The sequence below is a fragment of the Sarcophilus harrisii genome, chromosome 4 (assembly GCF_902635505.1).
Source record: "Sarcophilus harrisii chromosome 4, mSarHar1.11, whole genome shotgun sequence".
NCBI classification, from domain to species: Eukaryota; Metazoa; Chordata; class Mammalia; order Dasyuromorphia; family Dasyuridae; genus Sarcophilus; species Sarcophilus harrisii.
Genome location: NC_045429.1, coordinates 26,656,268 through 26,676,183, shown reverse-complemented (window position 1 = coordinate 26,676,183; position 19,916 = coordinate 26,656,268). Strand labels below are relative to the sequence as shown.

The following is a 19,916-nucleotide window of genomic DNA, read 5'->3' as shown; positions in this document are numbered from 1 at the left end:
AGAAAGGAGGGATATATACAGGGGAAAAAATAGGATGGAAGTAAATCCACAACTAGTAATCATAAATGTGAATGTGAATGGGATGAACTCTCCCATAAAGTGGATAGCAGAGTGAAGTAAAAAACAAAATCCGACATTATGTTGTTAACAAGAAGCATATGTAAACAGAGAGATACATACAGAATAAGGGTAAAGACTTCACCTGAAACAAAAAAGCAGGGGGTAGCAATTCTGGTATCAAAACAAAAAAAACAAAAATAGATCTAATTAAAAGAGATAAGGAAGCTACATCTTGCTAAAAGGTACCAAAGACAATGAAGTAATATCAACACCAACATATATGTACCAAATGGTAAGGCAGCCAAATTTATAGAAAAGAAATTAGGTCAAATTATAAGAAGAAATAGACAGTCTAATAGGAGACCTCAACATCCCCCTCTCAGAATTAGATAAATCTAACCACAAAATAAACAAGAAAGAAGTTACACAGAGGTTAATAGAATCTTAGAAAATATAGATATGATAGACAGCTAGAGAAAACTGAATAGGAATAGAAAGGAATATGCTTTTTTCTCAGAGGTACATGACACCCGCACAAAAATTGACCATGTATCAGGGCATAAAAACCTCACAATCAAATACAGAAAGGCAGAAATAATAAATTCTTTTCGGATCATTATAGGCCCAGGGGACAATAGACTAAGACCAATTGGAAATTAAATAATCTAATCCTAAATGATGAGTCAAACAACAAATCATAGAACCAATCAATAACTTCATCCAAGAAAATGACAAAAATAGATAACATAGCATAATTTATGGGATGCAGTCAAAGCACTTCTTTTTTTTAAAATTATTCAATATTTTCCCCAGTTATATTTAAAACAATTTTTGCATGTTTTTAAAACTTTTCAATTCCAGATTCTTTCCCTTATCCCCACCCCCATCCCTCAATAAGAAATTACAAGTGAAGTTATGTAAAACATTTCCATAGAAGTCATGTTCTAAAAGAAAACATAGATCTCCCACCCTGATTTTAAAAAAAACCTTCATGAAAAATAAAAGAAAGAGAAACATATATATGTGTATGTGTGTGTGTGTATGTATATATATATATATATATATATATATATATATATATACAGAGAGAGAGAGAGAGAGAGAGAGAGAGAGAGAGAGAAAGCGAGCATATATATATGCTTCAATCTGTATTCAGACACAATCAATTTTTCTCTGGGTATGGATAGGAGTTTTCATCATAAGTCCTTCAGAGAGGTTGTGGATCATTGTACTTCTGAGAATAACAAAGTTATTCATAGCTGGGCATCCTAGAACATTGCTATTACTTTGTATATGGTACATTTCACTTTGGTGGAGTTTTGGAGAACTTTACAGGTTTTTTCTGAGATCATTCTGCTTAACATTTCCCAAATAATAATACCTGTGTCAATCATTTACCAAAATTTATTCAGCCATTCCCCAATTGATGGGCATAGCCTCAATTTCCTTTTTTTTTTTTTTTTTTTTTTGCCCTGGGAGCTGCTGTATATGTTTTTGTACATTTAGGTCATTTTTTCTTTTTAAAAAATCTCTTTTGATTTTCAATGCCAACAATACCACATGGTATTGTTGGGTCAAAGGATATGCATGAATTTATAGCCCTTTGGGCATAGATCATATCTTTTGAACATTTAACAATTAGGACATGGCTCTTAAGACCTTATTAGAGAAACTTGCTTCAAAATTCTTTTCACAATTACTATTGCTAAGTGTATTTTCCCCCATTTAATCTATTTTCTCTCTTCTTTCACCCAGCCTGTCTTCAAGTATTTTGCTACTGACTACTCCCTCCCCCAATATGCCCTCTCTTTTATCATCTTCCCTCTTTCCTGTATCCCACTCCTTCTATTTTCCTGCAGAATAAAATAGATTTCTATATGCATATCGAGTGTCTATGATATTTCCTCTTTGAGCAATTCTGATCAAAGTAAAGTTCACTGACCCTCTTCTTCTCCTTTTCCCCTTCACTATAAAAGCTTTTTCTTGCATCTTTTTTATGTTAGATGATTTACACTATATTCTATTTCTCTCTTTCCCTTTCTCCCAGTACATCTTTCTCATCCCTTAATTTCATCATTTTTTTTATTTTGTCCCTTCATATTCAACTCACACCTATTCCCTTTGTCGATACATGTACCTTCAAACACCATGATAATGAGAAAGTTCTAATGAGCTACAAGTATCATCCTCCCATGTAGGAAGGTAAACAGATATAACCTTGTCACTTTCCTGATTACTTTCTTATACTTCTCCTGAGTACAGTACCTGAAAATCAAATTTTTCCAATCAGCTCTGGTCTTTTCATCAAAATACTTGAAAATCTTCTATTTCATTGAAAATCCACCTTTTACACTAAAGATTATGACTTAGTTTAGCTGGATAGGTGATCCTAGCTTCACTGCTTTCTAGAATAGCATATTCCAAGTCCTTCAGTTATTTAATGTAAAAGCTTCTAAATCCTTATTAAACTGACTGTGACTCCACTATACTTGAATTATTTCTTTCTGGATGCTTGCAACATTTTATCTTCAATCTAGGAATTCTAGAATTTGGTGATAAGATTCATGGAAGTTTCTATTTTGGGATCTCTTTCAGATGGTGATCAGTAGATTCTTTCAATTTCTATTTTGCCCTCTTGTTCTAAAATATCAAAGCAGTTTTTAAAAATAATTTCTTCAAAGATGATGTCCAGACTCTTTTCTTATTATGACTTTCAGGTAGACCAATGCTTTTTGGTATATTATCATTTTTTAAAAATTTTTTGAAAGGTAAATGGGGCTAAGTGACTAACAGTTCTTAAGGGAAATTTTATATCTTTAAATACTTACATGAATAAAATAAATAGGAGATCAATGAATTAGGCATGAAACTAAAAAAAGCTTTAAAAAGAACAAATTTAAAACCCCCAGTTAAATGCCAAATTAGAAATTCTGAAAATCAAAGGAGAGATTAATAAAATTCAAAGTAAGAAAACTATTGAACTAATTAATAAACCTAAGAGTTGCTTTTATGGAAAAAATCAACAAAATTGATCATTCTAGTTTGATTAGAACAAGATAAGGAAAAAAAAACAAATTCCCAGCATCAAAAATGAAAAGGATGAACTTACCACCAATGAAAACGAAATTAAAGCATTAATAAGAAGCTGTTTTGCCTATGTCAACAAATTTAACAATCTAATTGAAATGGATGAATATTTACAGAAATATAAATTGCCCAGATTAATAAAAGAGGAAATAAAATACTTAAATAATCCCATTTTAGAAAAAGAAATTGAACAAGGCATCAATAAACTCCCTAAAAAATAATCTTCAGGGTCAGATAGATTTACAAGTATATTTTACCTGACATTTAAAAAACAACTAATGCCAATACTACATAAATTATTTGGAAATATAGGCAAACAAGGAATCCTGCCAAATTCCTTCTATTAAAAAAATTATGGTGCTGATACCTACACCAGGAAGAACCAAAACTGAGAAAGAAAATTATAGACCAAACTCCCTAATGAATATTGATGCAAAAATTTTAAAGAGATTACAACAATTTATCAGTGGGATAATGCAGTATGACCAACTGGAATTTATACCAGGAAAGCAGGGCTAGTTCAATATAAAGAAAACTATTGCATAATTGACCATATCAATAACCAAACTAATAGAAATCATATGATAATCTCAACAGATGCCGGAAAATCTCTTAACAAAACAAAAACCCATACCTATTAAAAATACTAGAGAGCATAAAAATAAATGGAGTCTTCCTTTAATGATAAAAACAGCATCTATCTAAAACCATCACCTAGCATTATATGTAATGGAGAGAAGCTAAAAGTATTCCCAATAAGATCAGGGATGAAACAAGGATGCTCATTGTCACCACTATTATTCAATAGTACACTAGAAATATTAGCTCTAAGAGTAAAAAATGAAATATAAATAGAAGGAATTGGAGTAAGCAATGAGGAAATAGAACGATCACTCTTTGTAGATAATATGATGGTATGCTTAAAGAATCCTAGAGAATTGACTAAAAAACTACTTAAAGCAATTAACAATTTTTGCAAAGTTGAAGGATATAAAATAAACCCACACAAATCATCATCATTTCTCTATACTATAAACAAAGCCCTACAACAAGATAGAAAAAGAAATACCATTTAAAATAACTATAGACAAAAAAAAATATTTGGGTGTCTACCTGCCAAGACAAACTCAGGAACTATATGAACACAGTTACTACAAGACATTTTTCACACAAAAGTCAGATTTAAACAACTGGAAAAATATCAATTGCTCATGGATAGACAGAGCTCATATAATAAAAATGGCAATTCTACCTAAATTAGTCTACTTATTCAGTGCCATACCAAACTGCCAAAATTTATTTTATAAAGCAAGAAAAAATAACAAAATTCATCTGGAAAAAGAAAAGTCAAGAATATCAATGGAATTAATGAAAAACAATGCAAAGGCAGTACCATACCTAACAACTCTAATGTAAAGCAGCAGTCATCAAAACCATCCGGTACTGGCTAAGAAATAGTATGGTTGATCAATAGAATAGGTTAGATACACAAGACACAATAATCAATGACAATAGTAATCCACTAAAGACTCCAACTTCCGGGATAAGAACTCACTATTTCACAAAAATTACTGGGAACACTGGAAAACAGTATGTCAGAAACTCAGCATAGACCTACATCTCACCCCCCATACCAACAGATGGTCAAAATGGGTACATGAAAAGGTAACAGTCTAAAACAAATTAGGAGAGCAAGGGATAATTTAGCTATCAGATACTTGGAAAAGGGAGGAAGTTATGGCCAAAGAAGTATTAGCGAATACTATGAAATGCAAAGTGGATTAATTTTAATTACATTAAATTAAAAAGGTTTGACACAAACAAAACCAATGCTGCCGAGACTAGAAAGGAAGCAGAAACTTGAGAATCAATTTTTATAGCCAGTGTTTTTAACAAAGGCCTCATTCTAAACTATATAGAGAACTGAGTCAAATTTATAAGAATTGAAGTCATTCCCCAATTGATAAGTGGCCAAAGGATATGAACAGACAATTTTCAGATGAAGAAATTAAAGCTATCTATAGTCATTTGAAAAAACATTCTAAATCATTATTAGAGAAAGGCAAATTAAAACAACTCTGAGGTATCACTTCATATCTATCAATTTGATTAAGATGAATGGAAATGATGATAAATGTTGGAAGGGATCTGGGAAAACTGGGATACTAATGCATAGTGCTGCTGGCATTGTCCAACCATTCTAGAGAGCTATTTGGAACTATGCCTAAAGAGCTATCAAACTCTTTGCAATATACCCTTTGACCCAGCATTTCCAGTACTGGGTCTGTATCTCAAAGAAATTATAAAAGAGGAAAAGACCCCACATGTACAAAAATATTTGTAGCACCTTTTTTGTGGTGCCAAAGAACTGGAAAATGAATTGGATGTCCATCAATTGCGGAATAGCTGACTAAATTGTGGTCTATCAAAGTAATGGAATATTATTGTTCTATAAAAAATGATGAACACACTGATTTTAAAAAGGCCTTAAAAGATTTACATGAACTGATGCTGAACGAAGCAAACAGAACCAGAAATACACAGCAACAGCAGAATTATGTGAAGATCAACTATGACAGACTTGGTTCTTGTCAGTGGTTCAGGAATCCCATGTAATGCCAATAAACTTTGGATAGAAAACACCATCCACATCCAAAGAGAAAATTATAGAGACTGAATGTAGATCAATACATACTATTTCTTCTGTGTTTCATGGTTTTCCCCTTTTGTTGTGTTTTTTTTCCTCCAGAAAAAATTCATATGGAAATATGTAAAAAAATGAACCTACACATATAACCTAAAACAAACCTATTTTACTTGTAACTGGAGAAAAATATATTTTAAAAAATAAATTAAAATTACTTTAATGAAATTAGAAAGCTCTGAAGAACAGAATAAGATATTCAAACAGAGAAGCCTGTTGAGTCATCAGTAGTTCAACTATGAAAACTGAATGGTAAATCAATGCATACATATTATTTTCTCCTTTTTTTCTTGTGGTTTTTAACCTTTTGTTCTGATTTTTCTCTCGCAACATGACTCATATGGAAATATGTTTTTAAAAAAGAATGTACATGTATAATTTAAATAAACAAAAATTATTTTTTAATTTTTTTAATTAAAAAAAACTAAAAGAGAAGGAAGGGAGAATATTTCCCTCTCCCCAAATTTTCTTCTGGAAAATTATCAATGACCTATTCTTCAAATATGGGTGTCTTCCAAGACTGTCCTGGGGCTTCCCACTTTCTATATCTTGGCTTGTATTTGTAGCTCTCAGAAGATCAGTTTTCAGAAGAAAATTGCATAAGTCACTCAAATATATAGATTTATCTGTATTCTGCCTCTGGTGGTTTGGTCTCATATCATAAATGGAATACCCCACTAGGATAACAAATTCAAAATTTCTAAAATAAAACTACTCTATAATCTTCCTCTAATCCCATCCCCTCTTTCTAATTTGCAGCAAATGCCTATCAGGATGTATCAAAGTAAAATAGAAAAACTGGCAGAAAGACTTAAGGCAATGAAAAGAAAATATTATGGAATGAGAGAAAGTCTTAGGAACTCAAGAAGTAATTGGAAGTCTGAAGAAAAAGAAACAAAATTAAAGGAATTAAATTTGAATTAAAAACTCAAAAAATTTGTTTAGAAGTTGGAAAAATTTAATAAAATAGATATTCTGGACAAAAAAGAATGGAGGAGGTATTTTCAAAATGTAAATTATAATAAGAATTATTAAAATAACATCAAAAAACAGCAAAAATGGAAGAACACATGAAGTTTCTATAATCAAAAACAATTGATCCAATAGCCAGCATTCAGTGAGAGCATCCAAAAATTAGATTCTCACATATGATTCTAGAATTCTAATCTAATTCTAGAATAAGATTTTTATAGGAGGCCATTCTATGAAATGCATGATGAAATGAAAAAGCTGAACACCATATCCCAGGATAAAGTTAAGTTTATTTTTTAAAATAAGAGAAATTCACAGAACATACCTAGAAAAGAACCCTTGGTTTAACTCTCACAAAATTGGAGTTGCCAAACTCCTGTATTCCAAAAAAAAAAAAAAATACACTAGTTAGCCTCCAGGAAAAGATCAAGTACCCCCAAAATGGAATATAATATAATAAAAAAGCAAAAAAATGGCTTGTACTCAAAGATAATATCTTGAAAAGTTGACTTTAGTCTTACAGAAAAAAAGTAGACTTTCAATAGAACTTCTGACTTGTGAAAAATCATGTGATAAAAGAATTTTTTTAATGCATAGCAGATAAAAGAAATTTAATAAAGGTAAACAGTTCTAAATAGCTCAAAAAAAGTTAACTGATAAGTCAGTGTGGCTGACCATCTTGTTCCAATGTCAAATGTATCATAACTCAACTCTAACATTGTGATGTCATTTTGATCCTCTGAGAACAAAGAACAACCACCAATCAATTTACGTACTAAAAAGAAAAGACAAAATATTTGTTGGGAGGAAAAAAGACAAATTCTGGGCTTGGCTATTCCAAAAGAAATACCCTCAAAAGAGAAATGGGTTTAATTTTTCTTGAAACTGGTGTCATTGGTAGATTTTATTGAATTATTTCTTGTCTTCTATTTTTCTGTAAAAGGGTTAATTATACACCTCTCAAATTGGCTAAAATGACAGGAAAAATAATGACGAATGTTGAAGGGGATGTAGAGGAAACTGGAACACTGATACATTGTGGGTGGAATTGTGAACTGATTCAAGCATTCTGGAGAACAATTTGAAACTATGCCCAAAGGGCTACCAAACTGTGCAGACCCTTTGATCCAGAAGTGTTTCTACTGGGCTTATACCCCAAAGAGATTTAAAGAAATAAAGAAGGGGAAAAGACCCACATGTGCAGAAATGCTTATGACAGCCCTTTGTATAGTGGCAAGAAACTGGAAACTGAGTGGATGCCCATCAGCTGGAGAAAGGCTGAATAAATTATGGTATATGAATGTTATGGAATATTATTATTCTATAAGAAACAATCAGCAGGATGATTTCAAAGAGGCCTGGAGAGACTGACAGGAACTGATGCTGAGGGAAGTGAACAGAACCAGATTACATGACAATACCAAGACTATATGATAATCAATTCTGACGGACGTGGCTCTTTTCAAAAGTGAAATGATTCTGACTAGTTCGAATGGTCTTGTGATAAAAAGAGACATCTGCAACCAGAGAGAAGGATGTGGGAACTGAGTGTGGATCACAACATAACATTTTTACTGCTTTTGTTGTTGTTTGCTTGCATTTTGTTTTCTTTTCATTTTTTCCTTTTTGATCTAATTTTTCTTGTGCAGCATGATTTTTGTGGAAATATACATAGAAACACTGCACATATTTAACATATATTTGATCACTTGCCAACTCGGGGAAGGGGTGGGAAGAAGAGAGGGAAAAAATTACAACAAGGTTTTGTAGGGATGTATGTCGAAAATTATACATATATATATATATATATATATATATATATATGTATATATATAATGCTTTAATTAAAAAAAAGAAAATTTTAAAAAATAAATAATAAAATAAAATAAATCTAAAAATGACACAAGTAAGCATGCGAGGCAAAGCTGAATACTGGCTTAACTCCAACCCACTATGCTACTGAGCTATTTAGACATCTGCTAGTGGATTGCTAAAGGCAACAAAGTCTATTATCTGAGTGGTCAGCAAAAGAAGCAGCAGACTCAGAGTAGAGAAATAGAGCAACAACATGAAGCAACAGGATCAGGAGCAAACATAGAAAGCAGCAAAAGGTAATGCAAGATGTCTAGAAATCATAAATCATCATAATTAGGTGGATGCCCTGCCAAGCTTCAGCCTTGGATCACTCCCACCTTCTATTGCCTTCACTCCTGTCCACACATAACCAAACAAAGATGGAGAAAATCATGCAGCTGTTTTGACTGAGTCCATAAATATAGGTCATGTCACCTAATTGAACCCGTCCTGCTACTTTCAGTCCTACTCTACTCCGCTTTATGCTCTCACTCTTTGGCTGTCCACGGTGACTCTTAGAAAGCTTTTTATTCCTCCTCAAATTTCTGAGTTTCATCCTGCCCCCACTCCCTCAGCCGGGAAATGGTCTCACATTTCACTGAAACTGTTCAGGCCTAGCTCCATGAGCTCCTTCCCCACTGTTCTTTCTCATCTCCCATGACTCCTGTGCTTTCTGCTGCTTTCCAGGGCATCCTTTGCTGTCTTACTCGTTACCAAGGCTGACCCCTCTGCTTGCTCCAATGACTCCATTCTACCTCCTCCAGCCCTGACCTCTCTGTCCCCCCTCTATTCGTTATCTCCACTTCTCCTTGTTCAACAAGCTCCTTCTCTACTGCCAACAAACCCATGTCTCTCCTCACATCGCCCTCACTTAATCCTTCTGCCCTGCTGGCTACCTGCCTGAACCTATTCTGCCCTTTGTAGGCAAACTCTAGTCCATCTTTCTTCTCCAAGGTTACTGATGATCTCTTGTTGCTAAACCCCACCCTCATTCTCTGAGACCTCTGGGGCTTCTGACACCATGACTCTCTGGACACATGCCCCCCCCTCGCTTGGATTTTCCTCCCACCTTTGTGGGTGTTGCTTCTCAGTCTTGTTTGCTGGATCCTCCTCCATAGTACACTTTCTAATCCTTGGCCCTCCTCTTCTTCCTCTGTTCTATTTTCCTTGCTGATCTCATGGACTGAAAGATCATCTCTATCTCATGATTCTCAAATCTATTTGATGTAATATAGCTTCTAGGGGAGATAACACTGATTTTGAGATCCCCTAATCTTAGGGGGGCTTTGTTCTAACAATAAGTCAGTAATCCTAAATCTTCCACCTTTGGAGGCTGCGTCAGGGGCTTCCCACTCCCAATCTAAGAACAACAATCTGTCTGATTCTGATAGACCACTCCTCAATTCATTGCTGACAGTCAGATAGCTTCTGGCCTCAGGTCCCATGAACCAAACTCCTGAGACAATCTGAGAACCAAATTCTGGAGACCACTCCCTGGTCCTACCCTGGGCCACTGAATTAGCAGTGATAGAAAACTGGATCAAGGTGTCTTCTCTCAGTACTTGGCTAAATTCTTCTGGAGCTTAGCCTGCTTCAATTGGAGTTACAATTACAATAAAACTTTGCCCCTTGACCAGGAACTGGATTCAAGCCTGCAAATTCTTTTGAGACACATAGTGACACTGGCCCCAAACTTTTGGCATCCCTCTCCTACCCTTAACATACTTATCCAGTCCTGACCTCTCTGCTGACTCCAGTCTTGTGCCTCCAAACTGCCTTTCACACATCTCACATGTCCAAATTTGAAATCATTATCTTTTCCCCAAACTCTACCCCTTTCTAATTTCCCTACTATTACTATAGAGGGCAACCCCATCCTCCAGTTCCTCAGGCTCATAGCGTAAATGCCCACTATCATTTACCCCACGCCCACCCCCCATATCCCAATCTATTGCCAAGGCCTTCTGTTTGGAATGCCTCAGTTTCTTGGGTTATTGTGCTATGCTCTGAGTGGAATTGTTGTGGCCTTCCTTGCCCCACTGGGACTGAGAGGACTGGGGCCTGGAAGCTCTGGCCACTCTCCCATTCTAATGAGTCCTAAAACACCAGGGGGCTTATCTCACATGCCTGGATCTTGCTCACTTTCTCCTGCCCTAGATTCACTGTCTCCCGCCCTCGACCTTCTTATCTTGACCCCCATCTTGTCAGGACTAAGTTATGGTCCTTTCCTGGAATTATGGCTTGTCCACTCACCCAGTGTTTTCTCGCTTTGCCTTTGTTTCCCTGATAGCTAGAGCCCTATATAAGTCTCTGTAATTAACTGCTCACTGCTGAATGCTTTGAGACAAGAGTCCCATTCAGCCTGCTAGTCTCAGCTAGCCCAAATTCTCCACTAATGAAATATTAAAAACTAATCTCTGTCTCGCCTCAGCTTCTCCAGCATTACAATTTCACCTTAGCAACATGTGTCCTCGGACACTGCTGCCCAGGGGACAAGCCCCCATCACCTGGGGTGAAGGCCAGAGTGGGGAGCTTGAGGGAAGGTGCAATTCCAAGCTGTGAGATTTACTTCCTTGACTTCTCTAAGTCTCAGTGTCCTAATCTGTCAAACAAGGGAAGGGAAGAGAGATGAAGCAGGAAAGGCAAGAAGAAGGAAGAAAGGAGGAAAGGAAGAAAAGAAAGCCAGGGGAAAGAAAGAAGGCTAGAAGAAGAGAGAAAGGAGAGAGAGAAAAGAAAAAACTTTTGCTCTAGTTCAAATGTTTTCGGGGTACCCAACTCTTCTTGACCCCATTTGAGGTTTTCTTGGCACAGGTGCTGGCGTGGTCTGTCATTCATTCTGCAACCCATTTTAACATGAGGAAACTAAAACCACAGGGTAAAGTGACTCAGGGTCACCGAAGCCAGATTTAAACTCACAAGGAGGTGCCTGTTGATTCTAAGCCATCTCTATCTCCTGTGCCACAGAGCTGCCCCCAAAAGAAGAAGGGGGAGCTAATAAATGAACATTAGTTTTTTTGGACTGTATTTATAACGATACCTAGAGAAGGTAAGTTCCTTAATCATCTTAATCACTTCCTGGGTGTTAAGTCTCTACCTGGGACTTTCGACTTTTTTCCTCAGAAGGGTTTGGATAAGATCCTCAGCACCCTTCTAAGTGCAGGTTTGTTCCTCTCCAATAACACAGTTTAGACTGTCCTTAAATATCCCTAATTTTGAGGGCACATTGAGGGCATATTCAAACCAATATAGCAATGAATTTTTGCCTTCCAGGTGAAATATGCTCAAATTTTGTTATTCTTGACTCAAAAAATAAGTACAGTTTTGACATTGCTTTTTAAAATCAGGTTATATAACATAACACACAATTCTCAAAGGGATCTCTGAGAAAATGCATAATCCCCCCTGGCAACACATTACTTTCTCCTAAACTAGGTGGCTCTGCTTTCTGATAGAGCTGCCACGGGAAATTCTGTTGGAGGGTAAAACTAATTTCTGCAAATGCCAGGATGGGTAGGAAGGATCCAGGGCTCGCAGACAGGGGAAGTCCTTCTAGTTCCCCACTATTGCTCGCCCATCCCATTTCTGTCATCAGTACAGCAGAGTAATTGAGGCTAAATAAAATAAGCCCAGAAGTAACATCAGAACACATGGCTGTGATTTTTCAAAGATACTCAAAACTTTAATACAAATACTTCCCTTTTAGTAAATGAAGCACTTTGTTGCCCCAGTTTAATGGACTTTCTTGGGATGTCCACCCAAAGAATCATCCCCCAAGGCCTGCTGTGGGGGATCCCGAGAGGTGCGGTCAGGGCCTCAGAGATAGGGCTCCTAATCAGCAGAGTGACCTTTAGGGAATCATCCTATCTTCAGGCACAGCAGCTCATGAAACAGGCAAACAAAAAGCCACGGGTCTGTGGGGTACAGGTCCACTTCCTGCCATTTCTGAACCAGGCCTTTCTCCTTGACCCTCCCCGGGGGGGGGGGGGAGGTTCTGCCTACTCTGGCCCAGGGCCTCCCCCTCCCTTCCCCGAGGCTTCTGGAGCATCCCATCCTCCTCCTCTCAGGACCAGCATTTCCCAGATTTCCTTTAAGGTGTTGTCTCATCCCATTAAATGTAAACTTCTCCAGGGCAGCAACTATATTGCAATTGTGTTTGTATCCCTAGCACTTAGCACATTGCCAGGCAAACTGTAAGTGCTTAATAAATGCTTTTTCATTCACCAAAGGGGCAGACCTACAGATGGCAGCCTCTCTGGTCACAACGTGGGACCAGTAACCAACAGGCCGAAGACACTTGGACACAAGAAGTAGTTTAAAAGACAAGATGCTGGAAAGCACTAGGGGCCTCCACAGAGCCTCTGCTAGAAGGTGCCAGATGCTCAAAAGAACATCACTTATCTGCCACAATAAAACCCCTCAGTGCAGGTTCCAATCCTGTTGTAAGGCTGCTCAAGCTAGCACCAAAAGGACCTCAGAGAACAGCTGATTCAGCCCAAGAAAGTGAGGGCAAAGGTCAGACAGGAAGTGGTCAAGTGAGGTATGAGTTCAGGGGCCAAGGTCACAGGTCAGACAGGAAGTGGTAAGTTGTGGTATGCTCGGGGCCAAGGTCACAGGTCAGACAGAAAGTGGCCAAGCAGGGGTGTGAGCTCAAGGGCCAAGGCCACAGGTCAGACAGGAAGTGGCCAAGCTGGGATGTGAGCTCACAGGCCAAGGCCACAGCTCAGACAGGAAGTGGTTAGTCATGGTATGAGCTCAGGGCCAAGGTCACAGGTCAGACAGGAGGTGACCAGTCAGGGTGTGGGCTCAGAAGCCAAGGCCACAGGTCAGACAAGAAGTGGCCAAGCTGGGGTGTGAGCTCAGGGGCCAAGGTCACAGGTCAGACAGGAAGTAGCCAGAAACTGTGTGAGCTCCAGGACCAAGGTCACAGGTCAGACAGGAAGTGGCCAGTCAAACTGTGAGCTCAGGGGCCAAGGTCACAGGTCAGACAGGAAGAGACAAAGCTGGGTGGAAGCTCAGGGGGTAAGGCCATAAGTCAGACAGGAAGTGGCTAATTGGGCTGTGAGCTCAAGGGCCAAGGCCAGAGGTCAGCAGTTTTCTCCTATACCACCCCTTGACATCACTCCTAGTTTACCTAACAGAATATTGAGGACAAATCCAGGATGTAAAGTGGAGCCGACAGTGTGCTCTGGGCAAGCTGGCAAGCATTAAATGAGAGCCAGAGCACACGAAGCACCCTGAGAAAGCCAGTTCTTGAGATCCAGAAGCTCACAGTCTGATGGGGAAGACAACACCATGTCTGTACCAGAATGTATTGAAAAGATCCCAACAAAATAGGTTGGAGAGAATAACAGTGGGAAAGGCGGCTTTAAGGGGTGGGGAAGGCCTCCTTAGAAGGGAGGATGTTCAGAGGAGGACAAAGACCACTGCAGGCTGGGGACAGCCGGACAAACTGCCAGGAGCCGAAGGTCTGGGCCCAGGGGATGGGACCACGGAGTATGTAGGAAAGGTAGGAAGGGCTCTAACCACGAAAGCCTTTCAGAGCCAGGAAGGATCATCTATTTGATACTCGAGGTAACTAGGAGCCCCTGGAGATTGCTGCAAAGAGGTGGGGAACAGGGGCAGACCTGAGCTGGAGGCAGATCCATTTGACAGCTGAGTGGAGGACAGGTGAGGGCCATTCTGGACGTTGCACTGTCTGCAATAACAGTGAACTACACAATGAAGCACAGTGACAAATATCACAGCAATACCAGCAAACTCATCGTCTGTAGAATTCCTTCATTGTATTTAAGGTAGTAGCTCAGTGCAAATATGCAAACTTTTTACAAGGCAGTTCAGATGATCAAAGGACTGAATTGCCAGAAACCAAGTAGTCAGATCCACATTTTGCAAATTCCCCAACAACAAAACCCAGATCAAAAACCTGAAATAAATTAATCAACAGGCATTTAATATTTGTCTGCTGGGGGCCAGTCATTCTGTTAGGCACTGGGATGGAAACAAAAAACCTTTTCTTCAAGGAACTTAAACTCTATCAAAAGAAAAATAAATGCTGCTTCTCTGTCAATGTAATAATTTAGCAAATATAAAATGTAAAAAATACCAAGAATTATAAGAACAAATACACAACATTATGCCCTCCAAAGGGTCCAAATTCCTTGATGGTGGCCTGAAGGGCAAACTGGAAAAGCAAATGTCTGTAGAGTACACATGATACCACTGATGACCACACTCAAGCAGGGGCGTGATGATCTTTATCACCAGGCAAATGTGAGGGGTGGCTCACTCATAAGAAACCCAGAGAAGCTGAGGACCACAACAGGACCTGCGGAATAATAAAAGGCCTCTAAGAAAGCTGCCGAGGTGCTGGGTGCATCTTCAGTGGGTAATAGGAATGGTGACACAGAAAGAGAAGGCACGGGGCTTTGTGATCACTGCCAGGGCCCAAATGCCCCCGTGAATGAAATCACAGATTCTCTGAAATAGGGAAGTATGGCCCAGACAGAAACACGGGGCCAGCTTGGAACGGAGGCAAAGTGCTCTAAGAAATGTGAGCAGAGGGGCAGCTGGATGGCACAGTGGAGAGTGCATAGGCCCTGAAATCAGGAGGACCTGAATTCAAATCCACTCTCAAACATCTAATAGTTACTAGTGCCATGATCGGGGGCAACTCACATCATCCCAATTGCCTGGCAAAAAAAAAAACAAAAACAAAAACACAGCACTTTCGATAAAAGAGGAAGGAAGGAAGAAAAGAAGGAAGGAAGGAAGGAAGGAAGGAAGGAAGGAAGGAAGGAAGGAAGGAAGGAAGGAAGAAAAGAGGGAAGAAAAGAGGGAAGGAAGGAGGGAAGGAAGGAACGAAGGAACGAAGGAAGGAAGGAAGGAAGGAAGGAAGGAAGGAAGGAAGGAAGGAAGGAAGGAAGGATGTTCAGAGGACAATCATGGGGTGAGGGAGATGAGAGTAAGATAGAAGTCAGATTTCAAACAAGATTAAGATGGAGGATGGGGCAGCATGGTCCAGTCACCTTACTCTAGGGGACAGTGACCTCTACACAAGGAAAGTTCTGAGTTCAAGGGCTACCTCTGGCAAGTCCTGAGGCAAAAAAAATCACAATCTCTCTCTGTGTCACCAAGCAACTCCACGAAACAGCAAGCTGCAGAAGTGCAGTTCTGCACAGAGGTCCTACATACACCAATGAAATCACAGGTTCTGACCCAAAAAAGAGATGGGAAAGGAAAGGTCCATTCCCAAGGTATGGGGCAGCTTGAGAAAAACACAAAAAGAAAACAGTGAATGAGATGGGACGGCGAGAATGAGAGAGAGCAGGACACTGGCTGGCCAAGATTCTGTGCAAAATGCAAGTCAGCTTGCTGGACAGCAGAGAATGGAGAATTTCTTTGCGTCCCTGGCACAAACTTGCTTTCATTTTGCCTTGCAGATGGTTCCCTATTTGTATCACTTAAAGGTCAGGGACATGCAGCCCCTGGCTCTGCCAAGGGGAGAAGGCCCCTCCCCATTCTAGGGCAGGGCGGGGAAGCAGCAGCTGCTGCTGAGCTGATGGGCCAAGTCTGAGAAGCCTCTCGTTTTCCAAAGTTTTCCCCGAGGGAAGTTCTGTAAGGGTTTGGGGGTGTTCCTGAGGGGCAGCCTCAATGGCCAATCAAAGGCAAGTCATTCCCCACAAACTTGGGGCTCCCCCCACTATTTCCTGCTTTAAAGTATCCACAAAAGAAATCAGGAGAAATCAGAAAAGGGGTATGGGAAGGGGGAGCAAAAAGATGGGAGAAGAAAGGGTCACAAAGATTTCCTTTAGGGAGGCTGGGAACTGAGGGAGGGGCTTCAATGCCAACAAAAAGTAATTAAACACTTACAAAACATACAAGCCCTGCCCCCCCCCCAGCTGCCGTTTATTGGGGCTCTCAGGCAGCCTGGGGGGAAGGTGGCAAACCTACAGCCTACTCAAGGGGATTATGGGGGAGGGGGAACCTGCACTGGGGTGGGGGAGGGGCGGGGAGTCTCCTGACAGGGGAGGACTCCTCCCAAAACAAGAGGGTCAAGGGGGGAGGGAAGGGAAAGAAAGGAAAAGAAAAGGGGTGGGGGCTTCCACCCCCAAAAAAGGACAGGGGACGTTTTTGGGAGGGAGGGGCCCTTTTCCCTTTTCCCCCTGGGCCTGCCCTTCCTCCTCTGAAAAATACCCCTGGGCCCCGTCCCCCCTTCCTCCCCTACCCCGGCCTCCCCCCGGCCCCCTGCCTCAGTTTCCCCCCCACCTCCCGCTCTGGTTCCACCCACCCCCCCCCCCAGCCCTCCCCCGCCCCGCCCCGTGCCTCAGTTTCCCCAGCCCACCCTCCCCCCCTCCCCTGCCCACCCCTTTTCCCCCTCATTCCCCCCTCCCCCCCCCCCGTTCACCCCTCCCCTCCCCCGCCCCTCCCCTTTCCCCACTCCACCCCCCCCCCCCCCCGCCCCCTCCCCCGCCCGCCCCGCCCCGTTCGTTTCCCGGCCCCCCGCCCCCCTCACCCCCCCCCCACGCCCCGCCCCGTGCCTCAGTTTCCCCAGGGCCGCGCCGTCACTCACGGAGCGGATCTCCAGCGCCAGGGCGCACTGCAGCGCCTTCATCTTCGGCATGAGGTTGGCCCTGACGTCGGGCCTGGGCAGAGGAAGGCGGAGCTGGGGGCGGCGGCAGCGAAGGCGGCGGCGGCGGAGGGCCCAGGCCCGGGCCCGCGGTCCTGCCTCGGTCCCGCCGGAGCAGCAGCTTAGCCTGGGCCGCGGTGGACACTGTTGTCATGGCAGCGCGGGCGGGCCCGACGCGAGCTTCTTACGGGGAGGGGCCTCGAACGCTTCGCGGGGGCATGTAATCCGCCCTTCCCTCCCCAAGGGCGGGGCTTCCTGCTGAGGCCGGAGAAAGAGCGGGACCAGACACGTGACCCAGTCCGGGCGTAGAGCCTGGGGGCGGGGCCTATCCGGAGGGGCGGGGCCGGCCGAATGCCGAGAGCGGAGCTTCCACAGAGAGGTGGGGAACTGTCTGTGTCGTCAGAGCGCCCGGAGAGCCCCGCCTCCTCTCCAATGGCCCAACTAACCAGAATCCGGGTCTTTAGTCTACCCAAAGAACCCAGACCCGGGTGACCCAGCGACGGAGCCCAGCTCCTGGGTTAACCTCCTTGTTGTTTACTCAGGCGCATCTATTAAGCGCCTACTGATAACAGACGGAAGCCAGACAGAGCTGGCCCTGAGGGAGCTCACGTTCTGCCCTTCCGGGAGCTGGGTGAGGGACCAGAGTAACCAGAGGGGCCGGGGAGCCAGGGAAGCTCTGGGGGCGGGATGGAAGACGGAGAGCTCCCCTCACGCCGCTCTGGGCTCTCCTCCCGCCTCGGGGTTCCGGGCGTGAATCTTCACACTTTGTCTTCGCCATCGGACTCCTTTCTCTTAGGAGCCCAGGATTCTTTCAGAGCGCACCCCAAGGGCGCCCCCTTCCGGAGGCTCCCCAGCTCTTCTCTCCCCACAGAAACGGCTTTTCAGCTACTTGTCCTGTATCTTATGCGCACTTACCTGTGCCACGCCCCCCCCCCCCCCCCCCCCCCCTGCATCTTATCCCCCCCCCCCTCTGCCCCCCCCCCCCCCCCCCCCCCCCCCCCAGCAGAAGGTGAACCCTTCCAGGCAGGGCAGCCCCGTCTTGTCTGTCCGGCCTCGCTGGCTCGTAATGAGGGACTGTTTGTAAATGTTGTAGCATCGGAATAACTCACTGCTCTCAGGCTCCAAGGGGACAGCGGGACCGCACCCCCCTCCCTATGAGGCTCAGGCGCAAAGGCTCCTGGGACAGGACAGCGGGACCGCACCCCCTCCCTGTCAGGCTCAGGCTCAGGCGCAAAGGCCCCTGGGACTGGACAGCAAGACCGCACCCCCCTCCCTATGAGGCTCAGGCGCAAAGGCTCCTGGGACAGGACAGCGGGATCGCACCCCCCTCCCTGTCAGGCTCAGGCTCAGGCGCAAAGGCCCCTGGGACTGGACAGCGGGATCGCACCCCCCTCCCTGTCAGGCTCAGGCTCAGGCGCAAAGGCCCCTGGGACTGGACAGCGGGATCGCACCAACCTCCCTGTCAGGCTCAGGCTCAGGCGCAAAGGCTCCTGGGATGGGACAGCAGAACCGCACCCCCTCCCTTGGGCCAGGCGAAAGGCTTTGGGAAGGACAGCGGGATGACCCCACTCCCTTCAGGCCAGGCTCGGCCAAAGGGCCCTGGGCGGGACAGCGGACCGCACCCCCTCCCTTGAGCTCCAGGGCAAGGCCCTGGGACAGGGACAGCGGGACCCCCCCCTCCCTGTCAGGCTCAGGCTGGCCCAAGGCCCCTGGGACTGGACAGGGATGCCCCCCCCTTCAGGCCAGGCTCGGGCAAAGGCTCCGGGACAGGACAGGCGGGGATGCACCCCCTCCCTGTCAGGCCAGGCTCAGGCAAGGCCCTGGAAGGACGGGCCCGGGGAGACCCCCTCCCTGTCAGGCTCAGGCTCAGGCGCAAAGGCCCCTGGGACTGGACAGCGGGATCGCACCAACCTCCCTGTCAGGCTCAGGCTCAGGCGCAAAGGCTCCTGGGATGGGACAGCAGAACCGCACCCCCTCCCTATGAGGCTCCGGCGCAAAGGCTCCTGGGACAGGACAGTGGGACCGCACCCCCTCCCTACCCAACGTTATTGAAATGCATTTTTTAGTTGCATCCTCTCTTTTCTAATCACTGTGTAACTGAGGAAAACCAGGTGCATTTCATAAATTAGGCCTAATCCCAAGCCTACTGACTCTCAAAAACAGCCCCAGTCCCTGACTCAAGTACAGAGTAATGTGGGACAGATCATAAGCCAGAGTCTTGCTTTGATTCTTGGAGTCAGGATCTCGCGGGCCGGAATCATAGCGTTCCAGAACTTTGAGGACTCTCAGGAGCGTCTCTTGCCCAAGGTCACTGCTCCCCCAAACTGACAAGGCTCTTTCTCCCTCCCCAGCTACGTGTGTTAGACTGCCTTATGTTGGTTCTTTTTGTGGACCTTCTGTATACTCTCATGCATGCCCTTATAATGCCCTACTGGAAGATAAGCTCGCTTCGAGCGGGAATTGTGCTTTTCAGCACATGATGCCCACCCAACGCCTGGTCTGGTAGGTAGCAGGTGCTTGATAAATCCTTGAGGAGGAGGAGGCAGGGAGAGAGCCAAGAAGGTAAAGTAAAGGCAAGGGACTCACCTGAGCTCCCGAATTACCCTCCAAACA

At 43.4% G+C, this 19,916-nt stretch overlaps 1 protein-coding gene across 2 annotated transcripts in view; it reads right to left on the bottom strand.

The window, feature by feature from the left end:
* The window catches only part of SPATA6 (spermatogenesis associated 6), a 122,029-nt gene extending 104,537 nt beyond the window's left edge, over positions 1 to 17,492 (bottom strand). The window contains exon 1 of one of the 2 annotated variants that reach the window (XM_031969155.1): positions 17,247 to 17,492. In XM_031969155.1, the coding sequence (XP_031825015.1) occupies positions 17,247 to 17,297 (51 nt within the window). In that variant the 5' untranslated portion in view covers positions 17,298 to 17,492. The remainder of the gene's footprint in view (positions 1 to 17,246) is intronic. The other variant, XM_031969156.1, reaches the window with a different exon arrangement.
* Between the last annotated feature and the right edge of the window lie 2,424 nt (positions 17,493 to 19,916).